This window comes from Pan paniscus, chromosome 21 (genome assembly GCF_029289425.2).
Source record: "Pan paniscus chromosome 21, NHGRI_mPanPan1-v2.0_pri, whole genome shotgun sequence".
Classification (NCBI taxonomy): domain Eukaryota; kingdom Metazoa; phylum Chordata; class Mammalia; order Primates; family Hominidae; genus Pan; species Pan paniscus.
Window position 1 is genome coordinate 21485958 of NC_073270.2, and position 24772 is coordinate 21510729.

At 39.3% G+C, this 24772-nt stretch overlaps 1 protein-coding gene across 2 annotated transcripts in view; it reads right to left on the minus strand.

Moving 5' to 3' along the window:
* The window catches only part of RALGAPA2 (Ral GTPase activating protein catalytic subunit alpha 2), a 326457-nt gene that overhangs the window by 217783 nt on the left and 83902 nt on the right, over window positions 1-24772 (minus strand). For both annotated transcript variants that reach the window (XM_008962966.5, XM_063600987.1), the window contains exons 11-15: window positions 16148-16315; window positions 14961-15098; window positions 11728-11876; window positions 6998-7109; window positions 852-1089 (exon numbers count right to left, since the gene is read on the minus strand). In XM_008962966.5, the coding sequence (XP_008961214.1) occupies window positions 852-1089; window positions 6998-7109; window positions 11728-11876; window positions 14961-15098; window positions 16148-16315 (805 nt within the window). The remainder of the gene's footprint in view (window positions 1-851; window positions 1090-6997; window positions 7110-11727; window positions 11877-14960; window positions 15099-16147; window positions 16316-24772) is intronic.

A 24772-nucleotide genomic window follows, 5' to 3' on the forward strand; every position in this document is an offset into this window, starting at 1 on the left:
AACTACCACTGATGTTTTCTACCTTGAAAACATAACTTTCCTTTGAGGTTCTCAGTCCCAAAACAACTTTTACCCAGAAATACAACAAAGCCAAAATAGCTCCCATCTGAAGCATTCAGAATTTCTCCACATTTCCTAGAGAGGCTGTAGAATGCATCTTAATAGTGTGACATCTTGAGTTGTATTTATCCAGCTTTGATTTCTAAACACTTCTTAACTATGTGGCCTTGGATGAGTCAATCACTGTAAGGCAACCTTGTCCAACCCGTGACCCATGGGCCACATGAAGCCAAGAATGGCTTTGAGTGTAGACCAACACAAATTCGTAAACTTTCTTAAAACATTATGAGATTTTTTTTTTTTGCAATTTCTTTTTTTGTTTTAGCTCATCAGCTATCGTTAGTTTTACTGTATTTTATGTGTGGCCCAAGACAATTCTTCCAATGTGGCCTGGGGAAGCCAAAGGATTGGACATCCCTGCAAAGTTTCTGTACTTCAGTTTCTTTGTCTGTGATATGGGGATAATACAAGTATCTACAGTTCACTAGGTTATTATGAAGGTAAAAAGAGATAATATGTACAATGTAATAGCCATTATTATTACTGTTAGTTATCATTACTATTACTACTACCTTCCTTGCATCTTCCTTCTTGCATAGCTTCCTCAGAAATTCACCATCTCATTAAGGGAACAGAATGATATGAGACACAAATTAATGCCACTATTAAGAAGACACTGTGTAGTTGGTTCAGTTCATTATAAAATTTCACGCATTAATTGCTTAGTCATACAAATACACACTCGTCCCCAGTCCTAGACATCTGGTGTTAACCTGGAAGAGTGGAAATACCTTTGCCTCGTTGCTTCTTTTCCTTTTGTTCACTTAATTTATCCAGAGGTAGGTTTGTCATCTCAACTCCATAAACGGTTCTTGCAAGCACTGCTGTCAAGGAGTCCATAATGTTGGCCCACTCGTTTATAAGTTCCTCCCATTCCGTGAGGGAGGACAGCACACCAAGAAAGTCATCCCAGAGCTCTCGAGAAATGTACACACAGAGGTTTGCTCGGATCCAAGCCACCATGAGCGTCTAAAACCAACCAACCAACAAGAGAATTCATACATCTTCATTTGGAAAAAGCATACTTTTAAACAAAATGTTTTAAATTACTGTTAATAACACAAATTTTAAAATAAAAAGTACTTTTGGAAGTTGTTTTTCTTTTAATTCTCAAAATTCATTTGACCAACTATAATCAAAATTTAAGCTATTGGGGAGTTAGTTATCATTATGAACAAAGTTACTGATTCAATATTGTTCTAGTGTCTGCAGCTGGCCCTGGCTATAATCAGAGAAAAGACAAAGCCCTCCGCACAGTGACAACTCTGCTTCCTGAGACTGCTCTTTTCCTACCATCCACAGTGGCTACTTCAAACCTCCTACAGGAAAACCGCCAGCCCACCAAATCCTCCCTGACTTTGAGCAGATGGATTCACTGCAGACTTCACAAGAAACAGAACCCATTCAATGAGACTCCCCTCAACCTCTGCCCATGGACTCACATTCTTGCCCATATTCACCCAGCTCCACCTCCACCTGTGAGCTGAACTCCAAGAGGGGCCCCGCTCTGCCACCCTGTTGCCCCCTTACACACTGGACCCCTTCCTCGGAGTCTTCATGCTTCTCTTAACCACCCCTCTCCTTTAATCTCCAGCCAACCCCACTTCCCCAGCTCTTTCTCTTCAGCATTTAAATATACTCCAAACTCTTCCTCATCTTAAAAGAAAAAATTCCCTTGAACCCAGATTCCCCCATCTAGCTACAGCCCTTTTCCTTCCACTTTCACAGCCAAACTTCTTGAAAGAATGTTCCACACCCGCTCCATCTCCACTTCCTCATCCCCCAGGCAACAGACTGCTCTGGTTCTCCCCTTTCTGAGGCCACTTCCACCTTCTGCCTGAGTTTTGGCTCCATTCCCATGGCTCCAGTTATCCTCTGTGTGCTGCTGACTTCTGAATCTCCATGTCCAGCTTAGACCTCTCTACTGGTTTCCTGATCTATCTACCTAGGTACTAGACAGTGCTACTTACACAACCCTCAGGCACCTATCAAAGAGCATAATAGTAAAAGGTATTCAATTTCTTCCACTGTCTTTCTCTCAGTGCCTTCACCTGCTCGCTCCTGCATCTGGCCTTTGCACACACTCTTCCTTCCCTCTCTTTCCTCCTTTTTGTTTCTGTATAACTCCCCCTCATTTCTCAGGTCAAAATTTGTGCATCACTTCCTCCAAGAGGGTATCCCTGACTATCTCCCCACCACCACCTCCCAGCCTCCAGGAAGTGTCCTCCAGGTCCCTGCATTTTCCCCCCATCAATGCACCTATCACACCTTTCCTTCACAGTCTATTCACTTATCAGTGTCTGCCCCCAGTCTTATAGTCCACAGCACTACAACTGGTCACCTGGACAGCCCTATGAGACAATTATGCCTATATGCTGGATATTTCCTTCCCATAAAATTGCCCCATTCCTTACCTCTGCCAAAATATTCACCATCCTTTAAAATTCAAATCCAAATATATCTTCCCTGAAAGAAGTGCCTCTACATAGCCAAGTCCATCTCAAATGAGCCACAAATGCTTTTCTAAGCCTTGTGAAAAGGAATCCTTATACCCAAAGTCTATGTAAGTCCCACAGCCTGGTGTCAAAGAGAAATGCACTTGTTAAGATACCAGCTTGCATGTGCATTGGCCCAACCCAGATGCAAATAGGCTCCCACTCTTGTCAGGAATTCTTCTTTGCGTAGGTGAGTTCACTTCTTAATTTTTTTCCCCAAATTATATATAGATTTTTTAATGGAATTTACTCTTTAACATAGACACAGGAAAACTCTGATAAACAGATATCAGTCTATAAAATCAGACAGGCCTATTCTGACCACCTGGAAAATCTTATTTAAAGTGGTCCTTCTGTAATACACCTGTTCTCTGTTTCAATTTGTGTTTACCACTTTTTAAGAACATAAAAATGTTAAAGTAGGACTAAAGTAGTTAATTATATAAAAAACAAGATATTAACCACTTATATTTAAAGTCTGATTCTAACATGTATGAATTTGGTAAAACTAAAAATATGAAAGAAAATAAAATAATTTTATTATCTTTATTAAATATTTTATTATGACTAAAATGCCATCTTCTATTAATTTTTATACCCCTGCTTTCAAGATGAATTTGAGGCCATTGCCATAACGTACCTATAGACAATAAAATTAATAAATATTAGATCAATAAGTATAATCTGAGCCAAGTAAGAGAAGAAAGTAGAGACTGATGATGTTATTAGGACTCAGACTCACATTTGGATATAGCGCCAGCTTCATGGATAAAAGCAGATGTCTTGGTGTAATGAGATGTTCTATACTGGGGATCTTATAATGGCTTCACTTTATTGACTAATTATGAAACAAGTGCAGAATGACTTCTTGCAGCTTATAAAATCAACTTAGCAAATATTACAAACATGTATGCAGACCTGTTGAATTATCATCATAATTCACAACTGACAACACGTGCACAGAGCAAAATGGTAAAATGGTAAAATACAGTTGGGTGGTGAGTGGTGGCACCTGTGGACATGAAGGCAGGGTGTCCTTTTAATCAATTACCATTTTCTAAAAGGAAGAGGGAAACAAACAGCCTGGACTACCCTGGTTTGTGACCTAGGAAAGTCATTTGGCCTTTCTGTAGTCACATTTCTCATTAAAAATAAGAAGTGCATAAGAGCTTCTCCAAGGTTCCTTCAGTACTGAAATTTGATGTTTTATCAGATACATTTTGGCACACAAGATGTATTTTAAAAACACCTTAACTAATAAATCACTCCTGTTCTTATGAACATTTGCTAACCAACCACTTCCTACTTCACTCTACCAACACACTAAGGGGACTGCGTAACTTTAAAGTAATGGCTCATATTACAAAGAGCAGGACCACAGTTTCCTGATATACCATCAGAGCTTCAAGCATAAGGTCATATTTAGCACTGATAATAAATTAAAACATCACTTAAGGCAATAAGGCAGTCACCATTATTTGGTAAATATTTAAAACTAAGTCAAATTCAGTCATCACTTAAAGAAAATTTGGTGGCCCAGGTTATCTACTGACAGAAAAAAAAACAAACACTAGAAGAACTAGAAAAAGATAAAAAGGGTAATAAAAACTTAAAAATGTCCTGTCCCTTTTAACAGTCTCCTTGTTCTCAATTTTTCAAAAAAAAATCAAGTGTCTAGCCATTTTAGACAGTCCACATGATCAAATGAATACTAATTAGATAGCATGTTTTAACGGCAGCATGGGACCAAGATGATGCCCAATAGACAGCCTGCCTGGTAAGTCCAGACCCTTAGTATTCTTGCCTCTTGCATCTCACGTAAGAACGTGGGAGGTCAACAGATGATCACAAATCCCAATGGGCCCACTCTGATTCTCATGACAACCCTGCAGGGTAAGAAGAAGTCCTTTCCTGCTTGTGACAGATTAGGGAAGACACTCAGAAAGCTAAAGTCATGTGCTCAAGGCCACATAGCCAGAGAGTAGCAGAGCTGAGATCAGAAACACAATCTGCCTAATGCCAAAAAGCTCATCCTCTCTTCACTATTTTTTATGGTAGGTTTTTTTTGTTTGTTTTTTGAGACAGGGTCTTGCTCTTTTGACCAGGCTGCAGCACAGTGATGCAATCATAGCTTGCTTACAGCCTCAACCTCCCGGGTTCAAGCAATCTTCCCACCTCAGCTCCCAAGTAACTGAAACTTCAGGTGCATGCCACTATGGCTGGATAATTTTTTAAAAATTTTTTGTAGAGACAGGGGTCTCACTCTATTGCCCAGGCTGCTTTTGAATTCATGGGCTCAAGCAATCCTCCTGCCTCAGCCTCCCAAAGTGCTGGGATTAAAAGTGTAAGCCACCATGCCCAGCCTTTTGGTTAGTTCTTAATTTAAGCATCCTTCTCGATCTACCTAACCACTGCCAAAATAATAACAACATGAAAATCATTAATAATCATGAACTCAAAACTAAGTTTCAGGGAAGTCAGGTTAACTGAGCTTCAGGGAAGTCAGGTCATCTGAGGAGGGAAGTAATATCTGACAAGGTTTTCTCCATTCATGGGGGGAGTTTTTTTCCCCAAAGATCAAAACCAACCAACCAACCAAAAACAAAACAAAACAAAACAAAAAAATCCGAACCCCAGAATAGATACTTGTTTAATTCTGTGACAAGTTCTCTAATTCCAACACACAAAACAGATGCAGAGCCAGGCAATTGGTGGGAATAAGGCCCAAGCATCTGCCAGTGTGAGACTGGCTTCAGCTCATGTCCACTTGGCAGCCCAGGTCCAGGACGGGAAACTCGAAAGGGTGCCAACAGTGAGACGCTTCGCTGAGAAAGCAAAGCATGCAGTGTCCATATGTCCAGGCAGGCAGCAAAGCAGTGGTCAGTACCACCCTCCAGGCATCAGCAGAGCAAAGCTGGACACATGCAAAAGAAAGTTTAGGGCCACTTCACACATCCAATATACCAGGCAAGGCAATCAGAGTAAAAGCAATTGTAATATTCAGGAGGCCAATTATTTCAATAGCCTCTCATACATTTTTTATCAAGCCAAGAGCATTGACTCATATTAAGTTATTCAAAATTCAGTTATCTTGTGTTACAATGGCAATATTTAGCTTTAAAGAAATAATTTCTCCTTTTGTCACTTTTACCTATATGTCCTACCCATATTCTAGATATGCTTTTAACATATATCCTCCAAAACCACCTTCAGGTCAACTGAGGAGGGAAGTTAATTTCTCCTCCCCACAACTATCACCTATGTAATTATCCAAAGTCAAGTCCATCCACTGTACTAATACCTTTATTTATGTAGAATGTAGCATTTTTCCAGAGCCCTTTCACACTGTTCACTTTCAGTAATGCTTCATAAACTCTAAGGTCCTCATAAATATTAGCAACATCACAGTAGGCTGCCATGCTCAGGACTCTCTGGCACATCTGTTCCCCAGGCAGCTCACCACGTATCAGCCTGCTCTTGGTCTTCACCTGCTCACCACATGAGATGCAAGAAGCACAGGCATCTCTTTGGCTCTCTGCTCGCACCAAAGGCCGGCCCAGCCCTCCACCATATCCGGGACTTCACTTATCCTCTGTCTCCCCAAGACCATCTTGTCCTCCCTCACTGGACCATCCCATTGGTGAGCAAACATACTTTAGTACCACCCACCTTAAACCTCGCCCACCATGTATGCCACCGACTTCAGCTAGCTCCCCTTTTCCTCTTCCTTTCCACATCAAGAACTCTGCAAAGCCTTAACTACACTTGCAAGTTCCACTGCCCAGCTCTCATTTTCTCCTCCATCTGCTCCAGGTGGGCCTCATCCCATAGAACATTCTCAACCAACTACTTCTGTCAAAGCCCATGGTCAACTGGCTGCTCTCCTCCTACCCAATACTCATCCCCAGGCACCCAGGACACACACTCCTCTGGTTTTCCTCCTCACTCACTGGCCACCCTTTCTCAGCATCTCTCCCATCACCTGTGGACATTGTCCTCTCTAGGTAAGCCCATCCTGTGGCTTTAAATACAATTGCCCAACACACTGATGGCTCTCAAAGTTTTATCCCATTCCCATACTTTCGTTCATCCTTTACCTCTCCAAATCTACCTAGCCTTCCACCAAGGCCATCAGAGGTTCCTAATTCCTACCACCCTTGAGCAAATTAAAAGAGGAAGTAGGTAGCAGAGAGGGAGAAAAGCCTAAAAGCCCAGCACTAATTGTAAAGAACAGATCATAACCTTCAGGACAAAGCTAAGAAGAAAAATTTCTAGAAATTTAAATTTAATATTATTCTTAAAATTCTCAATGATTAAAACTAGTTTGCTACAAAATCTGATTCACTTCTTGCATTTGCAGTGTTTTAATAAAAAAGACTTACCCTAAATAGTAACCCTGCCAAGCTCTGGGCAAACAAGTCCTTTATTTGTTTATCCTTTGGCTTCTGCATGACAGCTTCTGTTATCCTGAGTAGTATTTGCAACATCTGTTCCCTGGGCCACCCAAAATAAAAGCTCATATTAATAATCATGTCTCCAAAGCACTTTAATTTATAGGTACCAGAAATTCTCTTAAGAATTCAGCAACATTGATAATTATGTATTACTCGAAACTATTAAAGTCCAGATGCCAATTACATAATGAATACCATATTTTACCAAAATAAGCTCCCTTATGTTATAACAGTTTTAAAAACATGCCTCCCATGTCCACACAAACAGGCAGGATAAAACATCATTCCAGCCTGATTTTCTCCCCTTGCAAAAAGAGAGGCAAGATCGTCTTCTCCAACTGTGCCAGCAGCTTAAAGGTACTCAGTGAAAACCTACTGGAACATATGCAGCACTCTTTAATTTTGCTATCCACTGTTTTACTTAACCTGTAAGGTCTCCCTCTCATTGCAACAGGAGGTGAAGCTGACTTCCTGGCCTTTATTTTGGGGACACACACAGTCAGTATCTTGGTAAGGTGGAATGCCACAGTACTCTCACAGGCAGGAGGGGTTTGCATTACAGGACACTTACAGGCACAGTGCTCATGTCTGGAAGATCCTGACTCTGCACTACAGGGCACAACTGAGACAAATGCCATCACTGCAGCTCAGTTCCAATGTGCCAGCATTTTTCATAGTCTCTTACAGAAGGTTTATGTAAAAGGACTTTGAAGACTATAAAATAGTACAGAGACAACACTGCTAATTACAATAATAAGTTCTTCAGAACAGCCAAAAGACATTTTTCTTTCTTACACCTAAGTTATATTGCTCATATCAGAGTATCTGCTCACTTTCTCTTTCCCTAGATTCTATGGGAACACAGAACACATCATCTTTCATATGTAAGAGAAGTGCATTTGTTCCTCGAGGGAAATCACTCTGGTTCCTTTCAGGTTTCACATGCTAACCATTCATCTAATCTTTACTACTTTCTCCTTGGCTTTACTGCTCTTTAGTAATAAAACTGAGAATAGGACAAAGTAATCAGATGAGATCTCTAAATCATAGTTCCCGTTTACTTTTCTCATATCTCTGCTTATCAAAACAGCATTTTCTCCTAACAATATATGATGCTGAACCTCATAAAATTCCTCACAGTAAAATCACCTGTGGGGATTTCCTGCCCTCTTTGTAGCTGGCCCCATTTGATTTTGGTCCCCAGAGTCATCTGTTGTTATACATTCTCACTGCACTGCATGCTACTTGTCCATGTATTCCTATTCCCTGCCTACGGATTCTGGAAGCACAGAAGAGGAAGGGCTATCTTCTGGGCACACACGCATGAAGCAGGATGGTGACTTTGAAGAGAACTGGGAGAAGCAACGGCACAGTGCTGGGGGACAGCTTGTCGCTCATCACATTCAGGGTACCCAGGCCCCTGTCGCCAGGGCAGAGAAGGGCAGCACCTAGTATCACCACTGCCCATTCAGGTTACATGATGCATAAGACAATGAAAAACAATCCCTTACACACAACTAGTTACAGATCCATCATGAGAATGTGATGAGAACAACAGACATCATAAGTTTCAAGTAAAGCCTTGATCATGGCAACTGCTATCAAAAGCCACAAATGTGATCAAAGCCATGACTGACAAAAACAGTTAATTTGATTTCTGAACCTATGAAAGCTTGGAAAGGCATGCAGTCTTCTGGAAGAAAACAAGGGTTGAAAAACTATGATTTGGAAAAATCTTTCCTTATAGTAGAAAGATTCACAACCTGCCAAAGCTGCCAGTTTTGACAACTGCTTGTTCCTTTCTATTTTGTGAAGCACTGACTCCACCAAGGAGAACTGCTCAAAGAGTGTAATAAACTTCTGTTGGAGCACATGGAATGAGGCATGTGTGCCATCCTTGGGTCCAACACAGGAGTGAGGATTTTCCTGCATTCTTCATTATTTACCTGATCTCTATCTCCTCATACAGGTGGTATTTCAACTCATCTACATACCAGTTATTCCCTATTTCAGGACCATTTCTTACAGTTCCCTGGCTACAGCCCTGGTCTCAGCCACCATCATCTATGGCACTGCACTGCATGTTCTCCAGCAGCCAGAGGGGCCTTTCAGAAGCATAAATTATATTATGTCACAATCTTGCAGGCACACAGGGAGGTAGCTGGTGTCCTTCCTTTGGTCTGCAGGGCCCTGAGCAACCTGGCCCCGGCCTGCCCCCTGCCTCCTCCCCTCTCACGCTCCCTCTCACTCCATCTACTCCACCACATTGGCCATCATCTTGTCCTTCCTTAAACAAGCCACTTTTCTTTTACCTTTTCTCCCATCAGGGCTTTTGTATCTGCTGCTCTTTCTACCAGGAATGCCCTTCCCTTAGACCTCCCCAAGGCTCCCCCTTCCCTTCACTCAGGGCTCTGCTCAGAAAGGCCTTCTCTGACAGCTGACGGAAAAAACTCCCCGTCTGTCCATGCCAAGCAACACACACCCAATTCAGGACTCTTTCCCCTTTGCAACCTTCACTGTTCTCAGTACTTCGGAGTCTCTGAAATTGTTTTCTAGGTTTTTAATGCCTCTCAGTCCTATGAGGATGTAACCTCATGAGGGCAGGGACCTTGTCTACATAGTTCGCCACTATATTCTCACAGTAGAAGCTCGATAGTTATTTATTAGATAGAAGAAAAGGAGGTAAGGAGAGAGGGGAGAAGAAGGAGTGAAGAAGGAAAGGAGGGATGGGAGGCAAGGGATTATCTGGTACTTAAATACACAAGAAAATCCATTACAGAAACTGCTCACACTCTTTTCTATGCTCTATTGACCATTTTTCCGTTAACTATTTTCATCGATTTCCACAATTTTTCTTTTCTATACTTTCACCTAGGAATCTATGAATTAGTAAAAAACAGAACAGAATTGCTTAATTTTATTTCCTAGAATTTTCATCAAAATAAAGAGATTATCAAAAATATCAAAAAACTACTGATACAGTAGTATACAAAACTCAGGGAGTTTTCAAAGGAAAAAAACATTAAAAATGATGTTGATAAAACTATGGTATTCAGGAACAGATATTTCAGTTGAAAGCATATACCAGCATTTCTCATTACTGTCAATATTACTGACGTGGAATTTGTTTACATCATATTGTGCATCACTGTAATATTTCCAGTTTTAACAATTGTTTAACTTGGCAAATAGTGCTAAGTTTAGAAGTCTGGGAAAGATGACGTTGGAATCTACATCATAGTATCATTTTGATGCCTGTGGTTTCTGTACTTGTGAACTTTCTGCACACCAAGATTCTTGAGTCCACCCTTCCCTCATCTTTGAAGAACAAGAATTGGACTTGGTGGCCTGCAGTTCCTTTCCGATCAGACCTGCCTCGTGTCCATGGTTTCCTACCAACTGCAGACACTTTCCAAAGCCCCTTTCCTGCTGATTCAAGGGCCTCCAGAATACAGGCATAGGCAGAGGACCCTTCTGGTTTCAGGTAGGAAAGGTGCCACTGGTCTGCAGGGCCTCCAAGGACTGATAACCAAGGCAGAAGATCACCTAGGGGGATGCTGACCACAGCTGGGCGGGCAGCTTGATTGCACAAGGGTGGCAGTGGAATGAGAGGGAACACACAAAGGACAGGCTTGAGGAGCATTTTAAAGGCAGAAGCGAGAGGCTGATGACACATGGAGAAGAGGAAGAAATGGAAAGTGACTCTGAGGCTTTCTGGTCTGTTGCTGAGCATCACTGAAAATACCTCATCAGATGGAGTAACGTGAGTACTTTTTTTTTTTTTTTCCCGAGACAAGAGTCTCACTCTGTCGCCCAGGCTGGAGTGCAGTGGCGCAATCTCACTGCAACCTCCGCCTTCCGGGTTCAAGCGATTCTCCTGTCTCAGCCTATCGAGTAGCTGGGATCACAGGCAAGTGCCACCACACCTGGCTAATTTTTTGTATTTTTAGTAGAGATGGGGTTTCACCATGTTAGGCAGGTTGGTCTCGAACTCCTGACCTCAGATGATCCACCCACCTCGGCCTCCCAAAGTGCTGGAATTACAGACATGAGCTACCGCACCTGGCTGATAACTTTCAAATAAGAGAAGAGCAGGAAAAAAAAATCTAATGCATTGTTTACCTGTAGGGACATTATAAATAAAAACATCAAACAAAAACAAAGATGAAAAGGAAAAAACGTAGTTTTAATGACAGGAACAGATTGTTGACTGCACTATGTATTTAGTCTCTGATAATTTATCATTTAAAATAATTGCTTTTCCAAAATGAATTTAAAACGTCAAGTTAGAAGCAATAAAAATCAGTTGACAGCATTTCAGGGCAATTAACAAACTCTCCTGAGCTTATGGTGAGTATTATAAAACACCAGTTGCTGCTTTTCCACAAAACTATGTTTGATGAATGTTTAAAAGGAAAAATCCACTATTAAGTAAAATACTTATTGTTCAAGAACATTTTTTAAAAATATAATGAAAATAATTGATCTGTCAAAGTACTGGGTAACTACCTTCTTCATAATTCACAGAAACTGTTACAAAAGACATTTTGTTGTTAAGTTTGTAAAAACATTAAATAAATGCAAGCCTTAACATTTTAATTATGTTGAAAAACAGAAACATCTGTTTTACAATACTAATTAATTTGATATAAACTTACCATGTCTTTTTATTCATTGTAAGCTCCATTATCATGCGCCTAAAAATAATCAAAACAGCTTTACAAGCATCAACTTGTTCTTTCAAGAGCACAGGAACTTCAGCACATGGTTCCAACAAAAAGACGTTTGCAGAGTTCGTCAAAAATACCTTAAAATCAACAACTTTACATTAGAAAATATAACTGAACATAAACATTTGAATAAATTTTGCTTACAGATATTAATTTCACTCTACCAATGAAATCATTTTTCAGTTATTTCCAAAAGATTCTATTTCAATAAGGCAAGTGGTACCAACACATATTCAAAATTTTTTTTTGGTTCACCTTTTAGAATCACTTAAATACAGAGACACCTGAAAAGCCTTTCCCTAGGGGAAAAGAAAAAATCACTATTACATATTAATTGCAACTACAGAAATTTTATGAGTCAGAAAAGCTTTTGAAGACTTTTCAACAACCCCTCAACAAAAAAAGGAAAACAAGGGAAAAAAGTAAGATCGTTGCATATGAGTGAGAAGCTGTAGAGGGGAAATGGGAGGAGTAGAGGATAGATGGCCAGACAGTGGTCAGACAGAACTATGTGATTCTTATTGAGTCTCCCAGCACATGAACTCCTTGCTGACAGAAGCATGGACAGCACCACTCAACAGGGGTCAGAACCTCAAGGAGCTGTGATGTGTCCAGAAACAGACGAAGCCATCAACATCACACGCCTTCCAGGAGGCTATTTTTTTTAATATGAAAGATATACTATGCAGTAGCATACAAAATCTAAGTGAATTCTTAAGATTAAAAGCTGAGATTTCAAAAACAATTCAGATTATCAGCCAACTACTCTACCCTCTGCCTCAGACCTTTAGCATACAAGTTCACTGTTCTCTACCATCAGGGGTATCTCAGCAGAAAAATGTGAGAAGCACTGATCCAGGATATCATATACTATTACTGCTTTGAGTCACTACAGCAAAATAACGGTGTGTTACCATTTACACAGTTGACACCAGTGTCCCATCATCTGCAGATATTCTGAGTTGTCAATTTGGTACGAGGACGGACCTGCTCTATCTACCTAGAGGTATATTGCCTCTTAGGTCTCCTTTGTGTTCAATAACACAAACTCAAAGCATGACGGAGCTTCTCTAGCTCATTTATAAGTAAAATTTTTTAAAGTATTGTATCAAAATAAATGTACAATCTGACCAAATTAAAATTAACATCAAAAGTCAAGTGGATGAACTAAAATATTCACAGCCTTTAAAGTTATCTTAGGTAAGATTAAAACGTATTATGTCCCAATTTTCTAAGAAAAATCACTAAATAAGCACTATAATATAGTTGATGATGATGATAACTTCAGTCATGAAGAATTTACTAGCCTTCGAGTAAGAAAAACAAAAACAAAGAGCTTTTTGATTACAGCAATTTTAGTGGTTCTGTTTTTGAAAGTAGTATGCCACAGATGATATATTGCAACACAGATCCTTTTAATTCAATGTATTTGGCTTCTTGAATATGAATTAAAAACTTTTTGCACATTCCCATGTAAGGAGTCTTTATATACTTTTACTTTTTACAAAACATCAAAGGTACTGCATGAGTATTTCTTATTAATGTGCTGGTATCAGTTAAGGTAAAAATAAACCAAATTAGTATGTCCAGAGTACATTTGTCAAAAGCAACTATAGAAAACTACTATCTCTTGAACATCTGAGACACAGTCGGAGAAAAGAAAGAAAATTACTGTCTTATCAAACCTCCATTTGGCCCCTTTTTCTTAATAAACAAAGTAAAGGACTAAGGTATTAGATATAAGAACAAAACCAACTATTTAAATCCAAAGTAAATCTTTTTTTTAACTGTAGCACTATATATAATAAAATAGAAATTGTTTTTTCTCAGTTCAGGCAAGGACAGTAAGTCCTCATTTAACGTCATCAATAGGTTGTTGGAAATGATGACTTTAAGCAAGATATAAAAAAAAATTTTTTTCTCATGAACATGATGATGAAATGATGTTGAATCAAACCATGTTACTCAAAGACCTGCTGTACTCATTTCATTTAAAGTCGCCATTTCCAAGAACCCACTGATGACATTAGTGAGGACCTACTGTAAATGTAACTCAACCTTTCAGAAAATAAAAAGCACTCTTTTGAACCAAGGGGATCACTGGCACCTGCAACCACCACAGGCTGTTGCTGGAGATCCCCTTAGCTAAAAGATGGAGCTACGGAGGGACAAAGGGCAAGGACTCCTGCAAGTGTTTCTCTGATGCGGACGCAGGTCATACTTATGAGCAGCACCAAAAGTCTTTAAAGATGCACAAGTGAAATCATCTCAACTTTTTTAAGTTAACTTCAAAATTATGTGTAGGTTTTCAATGAAAAGTGAGAAAATTCATGAGTATGGTATATTAAACTGCTAATTCACTTGAAAAAAAAAGGATACCACGAAAATGAATCCTATCAAGAAACAGATGACAGAAAATTAGAAAAATGCATGTCATTCCCAGACGTTCCCCAGACTCCACACCTGGCCTCTACTTGAGAGGCCTAAGTGACACATCTCCAAATGTGGATGAAGGGTGGCGGGCGAGGGGGCAGTGAGCAGGGAATGAGAGGCACCCTGTATTTTCACTTACTCTTCAAGCTACATGAGACCTGAGAGGAAATCTCCCAATTCCCATTTTTGAGGTAAAATCCTGAGCTCTGGGGAGGTTAAGTAATGTTCCAAAGTTGCTCTTTCAAATGTTCCCAAATGGAGTCAGTTCTATTTCATATATTCATTCAAATCTAAAAACTACATCAGTCATTGTTCTTTGTAAACACAGCCAATTTTAAGAGGAATATTACTTATAAGATTTTATAATTGCCAAGCTTGTCTTGCAAATTAGAGCCCAGATAACTTACTACTCATATGTGTTTGGAAGATAATTTTAAGATTTAAATATCAGTCATTTCATATTCACTATATAATAATCTCAAAAAGACTGTAACCAGTTCTTATGTCTTCTTTGACTAGAAAAAAATTTTTGTAAATTGTGGGTAGGAATTAGAAAGAAAACTCAGAATAAGAATGTAATAGCTAATTAAATTGCTGTTTATCGTTTACTGACAGATGGCTACAAATACCACCATACTTTATATGACATTATCCCCAATAAACAAAAAGACAAAATGGCTCCAGCTGTAGGCGGTGGAGGGGTCTTCATGTCCTGGCCAGCCACATACCTGCAACAAAGCCTGGACGCCGGCTTTCACATTTGTATTTTCCTCCTCTGTCACACACCCTCTGCTCATTGCACTTGTGAAGGAGTATGTGCGTCCCCAACTGGAAGATCGTTTATGACCAGAACTTTCAGATGAGGCCTTCAGAAGATAATGATCCATTAACAGAGTGGAAGATGCACGTGTTTAACTTGTATTTAACTATAAATATAATTAAATATATTATATAAACTAAGTTATATTTAGTTGGCGTATTTAATTCCTTAAACTCACCAGGATTCACATGAAAATAGGTTCTAGGAGGTAGAGAGCTCCCCACTCAACCGTCAACACCTAAAATAGTGCTCAGCACTTAGTATGTGCTGAAAGAATGAGTTGTGTTTGTCCAATGACTGAGTGAGCATGGAATGCAGCCCTTTAAAATGAATGATAATTTGCTTACCTATTCATTTAGATCTCATGGTAGTTATTAAAATGATTTCGCCAATATTGAAAAATTAAAATTATGGAACACAGATATTTTAAAGTGACATGCCTCTAGTGAGAAATTTAAAACATTTTAAATTAATTTCATAATAGTATGACAGAAATATAAATGTCACTTAAGTTTCTTTTGTTTCAGGAAGATATTCCACTCTGTCATTTTGGATTTATCCAACCTATAGCTTTATCTAACATGGACAGTGGCCCCTCCAGGAGGCCAGCACTCAGCGAGGCTTAAAGGGGAGGGACACTGTTGTTTGGTTAGTCCTTTCACAGGGGTAACACCCAGCTGCTTCTGGTACAGGCCACTGCACAACAAAAGTCTACCCAAACATTCTCAATTTAGTTTCTCCAAAAGATATTTATTTAAACAAGTCAAGGAGAAGGCAGTGATTTTTTTAGTCTCACAAACAGACATGTAAAATATGATGGCTTATTAAACAACTCTCCTGCAACAGTGACTAACAAAGATGCAACAAGCAGATGGCCCTGGCTAGAGTTGCAAGAGATGACTGCCAATCTAGAATGGGAGTACAGAAGCTACTCTCTAAGGTAGATCCTCACAGAACTCAGCAACTCAGAAGCATCAGATGGGATAAAAAAGAGATCCACCTGCCTTTGTCCCATTGACAAGACTCTTGACTGAGCAAGTATACTTTACTAAAATATATTTACCCTCAACTCAAAAGACAAGTGAAAAAAATTACCTCCTTGCTATCAGTCTCGGAAAATCCTAATTTTTCAGCATCTTCTTGGGCAACATCTTTTCTATCTGGCTCCTCCATGAACACAGGTTTGTCCTGGAGAATCCACTTTCTGTACACTTGAACTACTTTTCTTGTTACAGCTATCTCACAGGAAGGCAACAAAAATGCCTGAAAGGAAAAGAGAAAACTCCCTTTAACTACAAACACACTCAGATCAGTATAGGGCAGCATCAAGGACATTCCCAATGACCATTACCCATTTCACTTTCCTTGGAACACACAGCTTATAAATATACTACACAGGGCCACAAATCTTTGTGCACACCAAACTTACCAGCAGAAAGAAAGACATTCTCATAAGAGAGCCCTAAAAAATGGCATTAAAAATAACTTTTATAGGCCGGGCGTGGTGGCTCACGCCTGTAATCCTAACACTTTGGGAGGCCAAGGCAGGCGGATCATGAGGTCAGGAGTTCAGGACCAACCTGGCCAACATGGTGAAACCCCATCTCTACTAAAAATACAAAAATTAGCTGGGCGTGGTGGCGTGTGCCTGTAATCCCAGCTACTCAGGAGGCTGAGGCAAGAGAATCACTTGAACCCAGGAGGTGGAGGTTGCAGTGAGTCAAGGTCGCACCACTGCACTCCAGCCTGGGCAACAGAGCGAGACTCAGTCTCCAAAAAAAAAAAAAGGAAGAATGAAAAAAATAACTTTTGTATTCTGAATAATTTGTCTATAAAAATAACCAAATCAAATCATATCTATAGAAATATTTTAATTGGCTACAAAACACAATTATAATGCACAACCTGGACCTTTTCCCAACAAATCAGAAATAGGTTAGAAGGGACATGCTGGTACAGCCAGTGGCAACCAGTCGTGCCCACCTCTTCTCAGCTCCATGTTCACTGATGTCATGGTGTTGGCCTGAATCAGCCATGGTGGGAGTGGTTCTACTACAGAAGTCAGCATCTGTTACAAATCAGGACTTTGTTTCTTTTTTTTTTTTTTTTTCCTTTTCTTTGCTTTTGTCCTTCTTCCTTTCCCTTCCTTCCTTCCTTTTTTGTTATTATTATTTTTTTGATATCATATATATCAGGTTTCTAATATATCAGGTTACTAATGAGTTCAGCTATCAATGTTAACAAGAGCCTCTGGCAAAGTTGTAGCATTGTGCATATTTATAAGAACTTTTTAACATTAAGGAATTCCCTTATACATCTCCATACAACAATTTTGATTTAATGTGAGAAGATTCCAATAATGTTAAACAATTTAAAGGAGAAATGCATTTGCTTTTCGCTTATCAGTTTTAAGGACTATTTCTATATTTGAGGGGAACAAGAGGGAGAGGTTCCCCATACTCAGATGCTTTAATGTCACAGATGAGGATACCGAGGCTTACAGCACCAGAGGTATTCTTCCAAGGTTACAAAGTTAGCCACAAATCCAGGTCTTGGTCTCAAGTTGCTGGCACTTGTTTTAATACTGCCCTTAAGGTTCACGCCACAGGATCCAGTTACAGGCAGAACTCACTTTAACAAAGGTTCATGCAATGTATCAATACCGAGATAACTGTGGTATCAAAAGCCAAAGTAATGGGATTTAAAAATGAAATAACTCAAAAACTCAGTGTATATGAGATGGACAGAATGAACATAGCTGAAGAGAAAACTGGAAGAAAAATCAGAAGAAAATATCTAGAATGAACTATGAAGAGATAAAAGAATGGATAAATCAGAAGAGAGGATAAGAAAGAGAAAATACAATGAATAGGTTATCCAATGAATGACTGGAGATGCAGAAAAAAAAAGGAAAAAAAAATGGGGGAAAGACACAATATTTGAGGAAAGAGTGGCTGAGAATTTAGCCAAAATGGGTGAAATATATCAATCCTTAGATTTAAGAATCACAAAGAACAACAAGGATAAATGTGAAGTATATTACAGGTAAAACTGCTGAAAACCAAAGATAATCAGAAAAATCTTAAAAGCAGCCAGAAGAAAAAAGATGTATTTCCTCCAAAGGAGCAACCACGTGACTTTCGATGACTTCTCAAAGAAATAATGGAAGCCAAGAAACAATGCAACAAAAGATTCATGTGCAGAGGGCTGCCAATTTAGAATTTGACACCCAGAAATAAAACACTTCTAAAATGAAAGCAAAATACAGACATTTTCAGATGAGAAAATTTGCTACCAGGAGACCTGAGCTAAGGGAAATATTAAAACTTATCCTTTAGATAGAAGGGAAATTTTCCCTGGTCAGAGATTTGGGAAGCAATAAAATGCAATAAAAAGAGAATGTGGATAAATCTAAATGAACAAAACATATATATGAAAATATATATGAATAAAAAGAATAAAACTGGATGAAACAAACCTTACAGTGGTTCTGAAAGGGATAATATCTACATATTACATATTCATAATAATAACAATGGCATATAAACTGAGGAGTAAATAGAGCTAACATGTGTACTGAGGGTAAAAGTTGAAATTAATGCTAGCATTTATGTTAGGAATGCATGTGTTAACTATTAAAGTAACTACAAATGACCGTAAAACTAATTTAATTTGAGATGAAAAATGGGATATTAAAAACAATGAGCTTGAAGGTCCAATACAACTAGAAAGTAAGAAGACAGCAGACTAAAACCTAACAGCAGTTGCTATGTTAAACGTAATGAATAATGATCCAATCAAAAGACAAAGATTGTAAGATTTAATTTAAAAATCTGTTTAAAAGACTTCGCTGCAATTTATAAGAAGACATCCAAAACATATGGACGGGGGAGGCTGAAAGTAAAGAGTTAGCGAAAGATGTACCATACAAACACTAGCCAAAAGAAAACTGGTAGAGTTATATCAAAAATAGACAAGATAGACTTTGCACCCCTCCTCCGGAAAACCATTACTAGAGATGAAGACAGAAACTTCTTAATGACAGCATTCAATTCAAAGGAATATAAACTAATTCTAAGTCTGTATTGCAACTAATAATTTTGCCAAAAATAGAGCAAAAACTGATAGGCTTTCAAAAAAAAAAAAACAAATCCACAATCAGAGTAGGATACTCTTCCAAAAGTGGTAGAACACTAAGCAAAAAAATAATGCAGCCAGGGGAGATGGGAACCTTCTCACCAGATCCTCCAGGTCTCAACCTCTCACAGCTCTCACCTCTCTGTCTCTCTGAGGTGCATTCACGATAATTTCTTCAGATTTGTCATCCAGCTCATTCTCTCCTTAGCTGCATCTAATCTACAATTAAACTTATCCATTTAGGTTTTCTTTTAATATTCCAGTTATTACATGTCATTTTAATGTCTGGAAGTTCTATTTTCTTCCTAATCTGCATTCATCATCTATTTTGGTGTCTTTTATTTCTTTAAATATGTTAAACCTATTTACCCTAAAGTCTCAAATTATACAACTGAAGTCCTTGTGAGATTGTCCTGTTTCTTCTGATTTTTATGTCTAGAAAAGTTTTGACTCACAAATTCCCAAGGGGAAAAAAATGACCCAAGATCATTATACCCAGCTAAGCTGCTCTTTACACGTAAAGGAAAAAGACGCTGGACGCGGTAGCTCAGGCCTGTGATCCTAGCAATTTGGAACACTGAGGCGGGTGGATCACCTGAGGTCAGGAGTTCGAGACCAGCTTGGCCAACATGGCGAAACCCCGTCTCTACTAAAAATACAAAAATTAGCTGGGTGTGGTGATGCATGCCTGTAATCCCAGCTATTTGGGAGGCTGAGGAAGAAGAATCACTTGAACCCGGGAGGTGGAGGTTGCAATGAGCCAAGATCTCACCACTGCACTCCAGCCTGTGTGATGGGAGTGAGACTCCATCTCCAAAAAAAAAAAAAAAAGAAAGGCAAAAGAAAAACCTTCCCCATCATAAAAGGACTTAAGGCATAAGCGTTCCAGGACATCTTCCTGAAAACACTCAATGACAAAACAAGGCCAAGCAAGAAAAATTAAGTATTTTAGAACTATGGAACAGGATGAATTAATCTGTGTAAATACAGAATCAAGACTAAACAACTCTGTACATTAGGATTCTGAAATCAACTGCCAATGATGCTATAATATAAATGTATAATAAGATGAAATTAGTAACTAGAGGGGGCTAAAGAAAATACATGGCTGCTAATTTATTCATATTTCATAGCAGGAAACCCATAGTGCTATCTAAAATTACCATGTGTAGTTCAAAAGTGATTCTAACACCTCAACGTTATTATAATTTTTTTTTAGTTTAGACAAATCTTTCAGCAATTAATACTTCTTATGGTAAAGAAATATTCATTGGATTTTAAACAATTCCTTCACTTTTCCTTTACTGTCTTTTCTTCTGTTAAATTCAAGTAAAATTCAGAATTTTCATTAATTAAGAATGAATGAATGAAGAATTAAGGATTCCATTGTCATAGTTACTCCGTCAGTCCCCATCCCCACCCCAGGCACTTTTCCATACCTCCCCTTGTGCCTGCCTTAATCTCAACTGACGTCTGTCTGGTTCCACCTTCACCTGTCTCTGCCCATGCCTCCCTCCCTCTTGCTTTTCTGCCTGCCTGCCTATTTCTGTCTGCCTATTGGTCTATACCTGCTTGCTTATTTCCATCTCTGCCAGCTGGCCTATCTGCACCCACCTGTTTGTTCTTCTACACCTGCCTGCCAGTTTGCTGATGTCTATCAGTTCACCTGTACACCCCCCTGTCTCTCTACCAGCCTGCTTTCTGTCTGTTTATAATCCTTTCTTACCCATCTCCTCTCTGCTGGTGTCTCATCTATGTAGCTAGCCAGGCCCCAGCCATATATACACATATAGAAAGAGCAGACTTTCTTCTAACATTAATGGTGGTGTTTCGAGGGATTTGCTTTTGCTTTCTCCTCTATAATTACATATACAGAGAGACTTTGTTTATCTAATGAACATAGATTTTTTAATAAAAATAAAGCTGTTTAAAATAAAACCAACCAATAAAACAACCTAATGAACAAACATCCTTTAGAGCAGTGCTTCAAACTTTTCAGATCATAGCCTAAGTAAGACACTTTACCAAAGGATATATGCATTTGTATATATAGTATTGTACACACATAAATAAATTAGAAGTTTCACAAAGAAATAGTAATCCTTACAACTTGAACTACACTGTGAAATATTTGTTCTATTCTATTTTATTCTGTTTCATTGTTTAAAAAAAATACTAGTTTTGACTCACTAAGTTGGTTTCATGACCTACGAATAGGTCACAACAGGTAGTCTGAAAAATGCCAATGAGAAGACGAGTTTACAGTGAAGTGACCCAGTGACCAGGACTGCCTACACGAAGCATTCTACCACTGCCTGGCCTTCCTGCTGGGGATGGCAGCAGATGAGGGATACCCTGAGCCTTGTCCTACTTCAGTTACTGTCTATTTCCACCACCCACATTCAACTCACTGAACTACCCAGTCCAAGGTGACCCACACCAGGTGGTTCTTTAGCCTCTGCCATGAGCCTCTCTGCCCCAATAGCTCACCAGCACTTATTCCCAAGTCACTCATGGACATCTGATCTACCATCTCACACTGTTCTCTGCAGCATACACACACACCTTATCTCTCCACTGAGAATGTGCACTTTTTGAACATCCATTTTAAACTATAATAACCGTTAGGCTTAAACATCTGTGAATCTTAATTTAAAGTTGAAAAAACAGTTATTTTGAAAGAAGTCCCATTTTGTTTTCCATAAAAGAGAAATTCATCATTGACCAACAGAGCAATAAAATGCAATCGTAAAACCCATTCCTCTTTTCCCAAATGTTTCTATTTCAGTATTTTAACAACACATAATACTTAGATTTTAAACTTCACATACACAGTTACTCTTTCAAATTAGATCTGGTTAAGAAAAATTATAAAATGTAAATGTTTTTAAGCTTCATGACACTAAGATGTCTCATAACTTCAGTCATATGTAGTCTATAGTCACCTCAATGATCAAAACTACTTCAAAATTGAATTTAGATTGGGTTTAATATTTAGACTGAATTTAGAATTTAGAGCACACTATTGCCAGGGGTAGGATGCCAATAACAGATACAGTCAGAATTATTTGTATGATAAATTAACAATTACACAATAAAGGTAAAACCACAACAATATAGCATTTATCTGTTGTCTAAGATCTAAAAGCCTTGCTAATGTCATCTTATCTGATATGAAGTATTTTCATTCAAGCATTTAAAAATGTTACTATAGATCAGAGTCAGCAAACCATCCAGCCTGCTGCCTATTTTTGTAAATAAAATTTTTCTAGAACGCAGCCATCCTCACTTGTTACATGTATCTCTGGCTGCTTTCTTGGTACCATAGCAGAGTTTAGCCCCTGTGACAGAGACGTATGATCCACGAGGCCTAAAATATTTACTAGTTGGCCTTTTGCTTTAAAAAGTGTGCTGACCCCTGCTATAGATGATACACTCCAGGACCTTGACTATTTCAAATCAATAGTTGCTATGGTCCTTTAACATGTACAACAGGAGCATGAATATGACAACATTAATGTAGGGAATGGGGTAGATTTTAAAATCGTGGACTATTACGATAAAAAGAAAAGTTGTGGCAGTATGATGTGTGCAGTACTACCTAGAAAGGGATGACACAGAAGGATGGAAGCTCCAAGGAGAGGGCTGCTAACCACAGTCAAAGAAAATGGAGAGGAAAGGAGTGAGCAAAACTCCTGTGTGACTTGTCCAGTGACTGTCATAGGAGGAGAGGGAGATGGGGAACCTAGGAGCATTAAAATTAAGATGCAAACATGAATACAGGTCCCTTTGAAGAAGCAGTCAAGTCAGGAGAAGAAGTTGATATTAGGGGAAAAAATCAGCCCGGCTTTGGTCTTGTTATCATTAAGATACTACAGGAACATCAGATTGGATGGCACGTGGGCATTTTAAAAGGCAAGTGTAGGAGGCACCCAGTGCCACCTTGTCTACATTGTTCAGTGACAATGTAGACACTGAGAGTCTACACCTGGTTTACCCAGTCATTCTGCCTGATTTTGGCCATGTGATTAGTTAGGTCTAAAAGCCCTCTCAGTAAACTTGTGCCCTGTCTTCCCTGAGACAGACATCTCACTCTCATGTTGGTGAATCATGATCCCGAGAGGGCACACTTTCTGTGCAGCAGAGGGAGGGCCCTTGAAGCTGTGCTCAGGTGTAACCGGCCTCTGTAGCATTGCATTATGCTTTCCGGCTCCTGGTGTGGTATATCCTCTGCCAGTAACAAATCTTTCATGAGTATAAAAAATTTGTTTAATGAAATTAATGTTTTTATTTACAAGTGAGGTCCAGACAAAAGGCTTGACTGGGAGTCATATGCCACAGTGGTTGCTGGCACTGGACAGGCAGTAAAGGCCCCAAGGAGGCAAGTGTAGAATTACAGCAGAGACTTGAGCCCTGAATCTTGGTTAACACCTGTAATTTGGGGTGAAACAAAAAGAGGGGCCAAGACATGAAACAGAGAAGACACAGAGAGTGAGAAGAACCAAGGCAGTGCCGGGCCACAGAACCAGAAAAAAATATTTTATAAGTGGAATGTTAATTGCAGACTAAACAAACATTTTCTTAAGTAAAATTTTTTCTTCATTAAAATGAAAATATGGTAAAATCTCTACACTGCTATAGATTAGGTTGTGACTTTGTTTTTGGTTGATTTTTTGTAATGAAAGTCCCAGAAGTGAGAGGGCCAAACATTCACTATCTCAAAAACTTGCCTCGCCATAAGAAGTTCTCTGTGATGCATTCCCGTCATTCATATGTCTAAGACTCTTCTTCTCTTCCTCACCTACAACTGGACTCTGCCATTCAAGGGCTTAACCTACTTTTCAGGTCTATGGACAAAACAACTATTCCACCTCATATACACATACCCACAAATAGGCCACATTCCCTGTTTTCAAGAGCACCAGTACCTAGAGTCAAGTGGCACTGGCCACACGCCACACTCCAGACCTGTGGGAGCTCTGTTTGCTGTGTTGAAGGCTAGTGCTGAGTTTCTCCACAGCAGCACTACTGACACATTGAGCCAGATAGTTCTTTGTCATGGTGGGGGTGGGGACCATTCTGGGCATTGCAGGATATTTAACAACATCCCTGGCTGCGACCCGCTAAGATGCCAGTAGCACCCCCTCCCCAGTTGTGATGACCAAAACTGTTTCCAGACATTGCTAATGTCCCCTAGGGAGTAGCATCAACCCCAGTTGCAAACCTCTGATGTCACTCATGGCCACTAACCGCAGCCTGGGCTTCTGACCTCTTCTGTCTCCTTCCTTTGCTCACACCTCTTTTCTTGTCTTGGCCTCTGCTCCTTTCTTTCCTTTTATTCCCCTTGCCACCTACCTTTTTCTCTTGTGCCATAAATAATTCTATCATATTGTGAGTGCCACACGCCTCTGCAGAGTTTTTGCAGAAACTTCCAGCTCCTCAGAGAGCTCTGTGAGGCTCTGGGAAGAAGACTGGACTCTTCTTTGCTATGTTCATTTGTTGCTGGGTATTCAGGAATGGCTTTCTTCCCACCTAACTCTGGGTTTACTTTGTTATAAAAACATGAAAGTATTTGTCTCATGA